At 41.3% G+C, this 8756-nt stretch overlaps 1 protein-coding gene across 1 annotated transcript in view; it reads left to right on the top strand.

Annotated features, from left to right (window-relative positions):
• Positions 1-1372: 1372 nt before the first annotated feature.
• Positions 1373-8756, top strand: part of LOC129108368 (synaptic vesicle glycoprotein 2B-like) — a 32369-nt gene continuing 24985 nt past the window's right edge. Inside the window, exons 1-2 of the mRNA XM_054620153.1 lie at positions 1373-1608; positions 7875-8101. Coding sequence (XP_054476128.1) covers positions 1373-1608; positions 7875-8101 — 463 coding nt within the window. The remainder of the gene's footprint in view (positions 1609-7874; positions 8102-8756) is intronic.

Raw genomic sequence — 8756 nt, 5'->3', positions numbered from 1 at the left:
TTTGTTAGGCTTTTTTCCACCCTGTGCTTGTTTGGTGTTACATGATTTAGTTAGTTATTGTAGTTTCGATTATGGATTGGTGTGGCAGGAAAGCCCTGCTAGTACCCATTTTAAAAGTTATCACTGGTTATCAGTAAGATTCTAGTGCCAAACTCCTGCCACATTCTGAACGTGGAAATAGACGTTGTGAACTGGAAAAAAAACCCACTCAGGTTTTGCAAAAGATTGTGGTTTTGGTTAAAATATGTACTTAAGTACTTAATATGTACTGCTGGTTACTTGACTTGGCGTTTCTGAAGTAGACAAGGTAGGTAACAAAATTACGTTAAATTAAATCAACTCACAGTGGTCCCTGGGTGAAAATCCTGTTTGTTTGGTGGTCTTTGTTATCTTCTTGTATTCCTATTGGTGATTAACCATGTGAATAGATGATAATGGCCTTCTGAACTTCTAATAGGTGTAGCAGGCTCCCCCTTATCGATATCTATGAGACTAAAGACAGCTGAAATGCTCATTCTATCAGCCGATAACATTCAAGTCAGAAGTCAGACCCATAAAATACACACAGGCTAATCTTTATGAGGTTAATAACTAATTGACAATTCATAAAGGCCAGAAGGTCTACAACAGGAGTACATTTTTACTCCATTTTACTGTCCTACCTAGAATCAATGATAAAATCTCCCACGCTGCTCTCCCATAAAACAAATAAAAACAAATACACATTTAAACAAATACACATTTAAACAATTACACATTAAACTACATTAAACTAATTGTTTTAAGAAAATATACTTAACTTGCAAGGCTGGCAAATTTCCCCTTAAGTTTCCCCCAACCATCCCCTTGCAATAGGTGTCTACGTGTATGCTACAATTTGCAATGAAGACAAATTCATCCTGACTTTTTCTGTTTTCAGGAATGAAAATTGAAGATTCGATTTGACTGGACTCTGGAGTCAGCACCAGCACCACCACATCAACTAAGACCAGGAGCTGAGACAGATACACATCACAAATAACAGATACATTCCATCCTGTGCTAATTTACACAGAATATCTGCTCTTCTCTAGCAAATATTAACTGAATAAGCTATACCGGACAGCAAAGTGGGTGAATTAGTGAACACCATTATTCACTATTAACTTTAAAAGCCAGTGAAATGAAAACAGTTGCTGAGACCTATGACTGTGACACTGAATGTTTAGCATAATTGCCAACTTTATCTCATCATGTTAATTAAAGAGCAGGTTTATCTCTCAATCACTTATTTCTGAAATTTAACAACAGAAAAAACATTAATAATAAGCCAAACAAAAGCCCAAACTTGCTGTAAAATTAGCTGTTGGCCAAGCAAGCCTAGTAAGCCAAGATGGCTGACCCCTATCAAAACAACATTTACCACCAAGAAGGGGTTGACAGATATGGGACTTACGGAGAAGGTGGTGGCCATGATGGATATGGTTACCAGGAAGACTTCCCTCCCCAGGAAGAGGATGCAGCGAGCGATGAAACCGAAGGACATGATGAAGAGGATCAGATGTACGAAGGAGAATATCAGGGGATACCGCATCCTGACGAGCTGAAGGCTGCACAGAAAGCCGCACGGTGAGACTTAGCATATTTGTTCTTTTTGTTCTTGTGTAAATGTACCAGAAAATGTGCAGCAATTTAGCTGCAGATGTACCAATTTTAAGTAGCTTTTGAATTTGTAGTGTATTCACTCTGGAAAAGTAAAAAATATTACGCATTAGATTAAGGAAATAAAGGTGATACTCACAACTGCAAAAAGTGAATTGAAGAAATCCAAAAGTTATTAAAGCTGCAAGCAGAACACACACTAATTTTAAGTCATTCATTTAATGTCATATCATGTATACACCACACCAATTCATATAAATCAGATGATCTTTGTCACATAAGGCTAACTTCCTGTTGTCAGCAGAAAGCACTATGACTATAACTCAGTTTGGGCGTGTTGATCTTTTCAGGCCTGGACTCTAATCCTGACTTGTATCCTGAGATTTAGGTCAGATTTGACATTGTAAATTCAAGTTACAACAGCTTCCTGTGCCATGGCAAAACACTCAAATTCCCTCAACAGGACAACGGCATTCCACAAAACAATAAAAGCTTTGTGAAGGTCTTTAAACTCTACTGATCATATTTGAGATGGATCTGTTAAAAATAAATGCACAAAATATATATATTCCATATCCATTAACCCCACGAGACCCGGCAGACATTATAGTTTGAAAGAGGTTGTAGCAGGCTCTTGGGCGTCTCACAGAGCGTGGCCATGGCGCCACTGTGCTCTGAAATCCAGTACTTTAAAATCCTCCTGGCTTTTTACTGCGTGGCAAAAAGGAGCATCAGTCCTAATTCTAGAGTGAAGGTACTGGTATCACATGGAACTAGACCAAATTCATCCATTTGTGCCTTGTCGGCTAGCTTGTTGCGAAGGAGTCTGAGTAACACTCCAATATTAGGTTACATTCTTGGTGAGGGAAAAACTGGCATGGCCACATTCACTAGGAGTCCCTCAACCTCTCACTCAAGATATGTGAATGACAATAGATTCTAGGGTACCCACATGTCTCCCCTAAACAGACATGCCCACTAAATGATAATCCATGCATTTTGGGGTTGAAAACTAGCAGTTACATTTTTGCCTATTCTAAAAATGCTGCATTTTAATATTTCTGAATAGTGGGGTCACTTAACAGTCTTGGAATTGCATAATTAAGATATGACTGAAAAACTTTGATACTTGTGGATTCAATGAGCCAGATTTTAAGTCAAGTAAATTTTTTTGTCTACAGCCCAATAACACAAATCACAAATTTGCCACAGGAGGCTCTAACATCTGTACAGCATATGACGGCCTCTGTCCATTATAAACCCCTCAGTGGTTAAAGCCCATTATTGACTGTATATAAGAAGTGGATCACCAATTGGTTTATGGACAGCGGTTTTGAAGGCTCGAGTTCTGCATTTCGACCTTTGTCATCTTTGTGTTTTGCAACCAATGAATGGAAGTAACATAATTTGGACTGCATAGGACTGACGTAGAGACACCATATATGGCTCTGGTAGCAATTCATAGTTTTCAGTCACGTGACCTGCGTGGCGACGTGGAGGGCAAAAGAACGGGCCAAAATGGCGGCTAACACTGGATTCTCCATAGAGACGCAGCACAAGCCAGTCAATTTTCCTCCTGTTTCAATCCACAAATGTTTGAATTCCCTTTCCACTGAAGAAAAACAAAGATATCAGATCAAACTGCTTGTTTTGGGAACTTGCGATCTATAGACAGCAACTGTCGCCGTATTTCATATGTTTGAGGAGGTTTATTCAACACAGGACGCACACTTTCTGAAATATATACATGACTATTTTCAGCAGATATGATAGCTGATAATTACCTGCTTCTCATAACCAATACTGATAAGGTAAACGATAATTATACATTCCTGCATTATAAAAATAAGTAGACATAACCTGTAGCTTCTGCACACCTCTGGGTAGGAAAGGCTCAGATGTACTTAGCAAAGATGGATGATTTAATATTCCAAGGCTCCAACTGAATCAAATCTGACATCATTGTCGATTGTCTGAGGCAAATTTGTAATTTGTGATTCTGGGCTATACAAAATGAACTGAATTGAATTGAATTGAAAGGTTTGATATCATTTCTGCACACTGGTTAAAACCTATCTCCCTTAATACAACTGCTGATAACTCTTCAGACTGGTAGTTAACCTTTACTATTACTTTTATTATATTACAACCTCAATTCCCAAAAAGTTGAGTTGCTGTGTTAATGAAAGAACAAAAAGTCTCTATTTTTACACAAAAAAAAGTTCATCAGTCTGAGCATTAGCTTAACATTGTGTTTGTACTCTATTCAGTTGAAAATAGGTACTAAAGGATTTGCAAATCATTGCATTGTGAGTTTATTTACGTCTTAACAGAGCATCCCAACTCTCTAGCTAACGTTAGCTAACAGTCAGTGTAGCTCATCAAGGCCACTGGAGTTGGTTGCCTCGGTTTACGACAGCAACCAACTGGTGGGCAGCGGAGGACAGCAATGTTTTGCCCTCCAAAGGGCGTTCCCCTAAGGATTTGACGTCATGTGAAAACTATGAATAGGGACCTGTCAATCACGAGGTAGCCGAGCCAATCACAGGGCCCAAGTTCCATAATTGCATCAAAGTTCATTAGTGGGGCACACCTATTTCATAAGGACTTCCTGTGGTTCTCGCAATACACTTACCTCTCTAGTGGAGTCTGGGGGAATGGTCCCCCCAAGAAAAGTTTTTCCATCTAATGGTTATAAAGCAAAATTTATAGGCTAAAAGAACTGTATGAAGAACATTGTGCTCAATATGAATGGTGACGACACGGCACAAAAGTTACACCCACAAGCATGGTAAACGAGGAGGTCCACTTTTGAAGACGAGTCGGGTGGGTTGGCGACTGGTGCTGGGAGAGAGTGCAAAGCGAGCGCCAAGTCCACAGCGTCATTTTTATCGCTTTTGCTTTGTCACCAAAAGATATGGTCATTAAGTGGCGTAGTGAAGGATCAGACTGAAAACTCGAAGTCAAGCTTAACCAGCAGCTTTAACTAGTATCAACAGTTGCTGACTGAAATTAAATTTAAGATGTCAGAAGGGTATGGATTTACAAAGATTTAAAGATTAGCCTATATGGGTATTAGATTTTTGGGCATACAGGCTTGTGTCGGCGGCTGTGGCGTAGTGGAGAGCAAGGTAGTTCTCCATTCAGAGGATCGGTGGTTCAATACCCGGCTTCAGCAGTCGATGTGTCCTTGGGCAAGACACTTAACCCCAAGTTGTTCCCGAAGGCTTGCCATCGGTGTGGACTGGATGTTGTATGAATGTTAGTTAGAGTCTGATGGTGGCACCTTGCATGGTAGCCTGTCATCAGTGTGTGAATGGGTGAATGATATGTAATATACTACTGATTGTAAGTCGCTTTGGATAAAAGCGTCTGCTAAATGACTGTAATGTAATGTAATGTGTCATGCATGATGGGTGAAGAAAGCCTTTGCGTTGAACCAAAGTTCTGAAGCCCTGGTTTTGTTTACCAGACACATAAACTAACGTATGTTACTGTAAAATTATTGAGAATAGGTGTTACACTGTAGGTATTTACAGATAGCAAGGCCCAGAGTCTATGTTCGGAGGAGCAGTTTATAACTTGGAAATAACAGACCACAGACCAAGGAGTACGTTTGAACTGCCGGCTTATTTATGTAGCAAATAGTAGTAGACATACACATAAATTGGCACCAAATCACATACCCCATATACACAAATAGGAATTGTGCATTTAAATACCTTGAAACCATCCAAAGTGAAACCCCAAATCTCAGAAAATAAATATTTCTCCCTGATTTATCTCACTTTAAAACCTATTTGACTTCAAGGGAAAAATTTAAACTTAGGTTTTCCTTGAAGTTGTTATTTAGTTACTCATTTCTCTTTGAGTTTACTCAGTTCTAAGTTCTCATATTATCTTAGTTAGGCCTATTTAACTGTTTAGTTCTACCTTCTCATTATTTCACTTAACCAGTATATTAAGATTAGAATTCACAAGGTTGGTCTGATAGAAGAAGACGCATATCCAACGAGATTTTTCCCATGGGTGGCTCGCCATCTTCATTTCTAGGCTTCGGTTCTCGGCTTCAGTTCTATTTCATCCTTAATGACTGCCAGAGGCAGTGCTTAACACTGAATATCTTCCGTCTCGCACACACGCAGGTCAAGTCTTTATATCAACAAAGTCACGTGTGACCCCGGATGACCCCAGCCGGGTATAAATTCCGGTGTCATCCCTGAGCAGTCCTTTTTCATCTTCTCACTTACGCAGGCAAACTACCATGGTAGCATCAGCCTAAGCCAAGATTCAATTAAGATTTCTCAAGCTCGTTGCTTGTAGCCTTGTGACCACTGGTCGGAGTTGCAGATCTCTCGCCCTCCAAAGGCTGCGACAAGCCGTCCCTCTTAGGAGGTAACGGTGCGTTCGCCGCTCGGACCATTGAGCCCCGGACCGATGGATGCTCCTATCTTCGGTCATCACCAGTGTGATATGACCAACTTCAACTGGCAGCCATGCAGGATGCGGCAAAATTTGGCCTTGACTGTATTTTTGCTATTGCTTCCCTCATAGTTTCCCCTGAGGAGACTCTTAAGACCTTGAATACACTTCCTGTAAGTCGCTTTGGATAAAAGCGTCTGCTAAATGACTGTAATGTAATGTAATGTAATGATGCCAGGTGCCCTCTCCCCCAATGTCGGGCCACAGATTACCTGCTTTCCAGGGCTTATGACATAGCAGCGCATGGGTTGTATCGGCGATTCCCTCTCTCACCTCATGCTTGCCCTCTCAGTTTCTCTGCAGCAGGCTACTTTCAACACTTCGTCTACCAGCCTCAGCGATGCTTCATTGCAGGCGTTTGCGCTCATGTCAAGGAACTTGGGCGTCTTATGTCCACTCTGGTTCAGACTCGCCGCCAGGTTTAGCTGGCGCAGTCACCCCTGTCGGAGACAAGTAGGAGGACCCTCCGTACTCTTCGCCTGGACATGCCCCCACCACGCAGGCCTAGAGGTCCCACCTAGGGACGTGTCCCGTCGGCACTCCGGCCGACTTCTGCACCACCTGTCCCGTCCTGCTCCTGTTCCTGCTGGGCCGCAGCGTCCCCCTGCTCCTGTTCCCGCGTCGCCAGAGCCCCAGGTCCTAGAGCCCCTTGCCCGACCTCCAGAGAGGATCTGTCCGCCTGGTCGTTCCTGTGCCCGTCGTTCTGTGCCCGTCCTCCTGAGCGGCTCCGTCCGCCTGGTCGTCCCGTTGCCCGTCCTCCTGAGCTGTTCCAACCGCCTGGTCGTCCTCCTGTTCGCTCCAAAGAGGGGATCTGCCTGTCCACCTTGCCTCAGCCTTCGAGGAATTCAAACATTTCTCACTACAGGCTGCAACTGAACTCTTGTAGTACTTTTACTGCATTTATAGTACCTCAGTACTCTACTGAGACATCAGATTTCTCATATCATCTCCACCATGGAAGTGGATTATTTTCAGATTAAGGGTGCCCCAGCTAAAAGTGCATCTAGTTTTGTGGCAAGAGATAATGAAGTCTGTTTGGAAACAGAATGAGCATCTGGGACAGCTCACCATGAGCTGAAGACATGCACGGTAGCTCTGGCTTTTTGGATATACGTCTATGTGTGTTGCTGCATTATTACCTGTGTGATTGTCTTTCACAGTTTACTTATTACATATAAATACTGTTTAACTGCAAGTAATGATGTTTTGCTTTTTGATTGTGGCTCTTTTGAACAGTTTCAGCACAACAGACAATATACCCATCAATAACGTAAATGTCACTGAAATCTGAAAGTACTTTATGAATGCATATTGATTACAATTTAATGTAACGTTATAAAAGCCAAAGGCGATCCATGGTGCAGTGCATAACTAGATTAAACAGGGGCAATGATGATATGATTTTACGCAAAGAACCGAAGACCTTGTTTTATAAAAAATAAAAAAAATAAGGATAATGGAATTGTGAATGTAATACAGAGGTTAACTATCACCCTCCAGATTCTGTTCTTTAAGCCTAGACTTTGCAATGGTTAGATTCTCAGTATGTGATCCCTCAGAGCAAACACAATCCGATGATCTTCCTGTTTAAGGGTTTGAAATCCCTTGATCTGACTAACAACACCAGAAACAGACATCTTTCAACTAGAGAAACGCAGAAGTGTAAAAGGAATCTGATTTAGTGTTACAAACTCAAACACATTTTCTTGCCATCGGTATGATATCTTATTTTCTGTCTCTTTTTGTGTCAGGGCTAAAGCTCGAACAGCCGGCAGTGCAGTCTCTGAACTAGAAGAGTTATCTGAACAATACGAGGACATCATGGAGGACTGTGGCCACGGAAAGTTCCAGTGGACGCTCTTTATGGTACTTGGCCTGGCTCTGATGGCTGATGGAGTGGAATGCTTTGTGGTAGCATTCGTTCTTCCATCTGCAGAGAAGGATCTGTGTCTCTCCAACGGAGAGAAAGGAATGTTGGGTAAATACAGACTTTCTTGTTGATACCAGTGTGTTTTAGTGGTCTGTGCTGTGTTTGTCTCATTACAGTGATGTGTTGACTGAAGTACAAAGCTGCCTCTATATATTCTTCTGAAGGTCTGACTGAGAAACACAAGTTATTGTATGTTTCTATGTGAAGGAACTTGAAGAAATATATATATATACAGTATATATACGCATGCATTCTCAAATAGTGGCTTTGTTCACCTTACAGCTATAGTAGAAACATGCCTTTATGTTTTTATTTTCTAATTTTCTGATTTTGATACTGTTTCCTGTTCACGCTAACTAAATGCTTCCTCCATGTTTAACTGTTGTCTTGATACCAAACAATTACATTGCTATAGTACTGCTATTATGTCTACATATTATCTTAACTATGTGAAACCCTCTCTTATCGGACCATTACCTAATAACTTTAGAATTTTCCCAGTAAGTATGGAAGTTTATTTTGAAAAGACACTATGGCATTTAACAAGCTGAAACTCACAGCCCATCCTGACCCGTCCAAAAGTGACACTCGAGGATTACGAAGAGCGTCGGAGTTTGAAGCGTAGGAGCACTGGCCAAGCATCGCTATTTGATCAGTTGGGAGTGAAAATGTGTTGGTTAATGTGAGTGTGTCATTGATATTA

This window comes from Anoplopoma fimbria, chromosome 19 (assembly GCF_027596085.1).
Source record: "Anoplopoma fimbria isolate UVic2021 breed Golden Eagle Sablefish chromosome 19, Afim_UVic_2022, whole genome shotgun sequence".
In the NCBI taxonomy this organism is placed as follows: domain Eukaryota; kingdom Metazoa; phylum Chordata; class Actinopteri; order Perciformes; family Anoplopomatidae; genus Anoplopoma; species Anoplopoma fimbria.
This window is presented reverse-complemented; position numbering and strand designations above follow the sequence as displayed.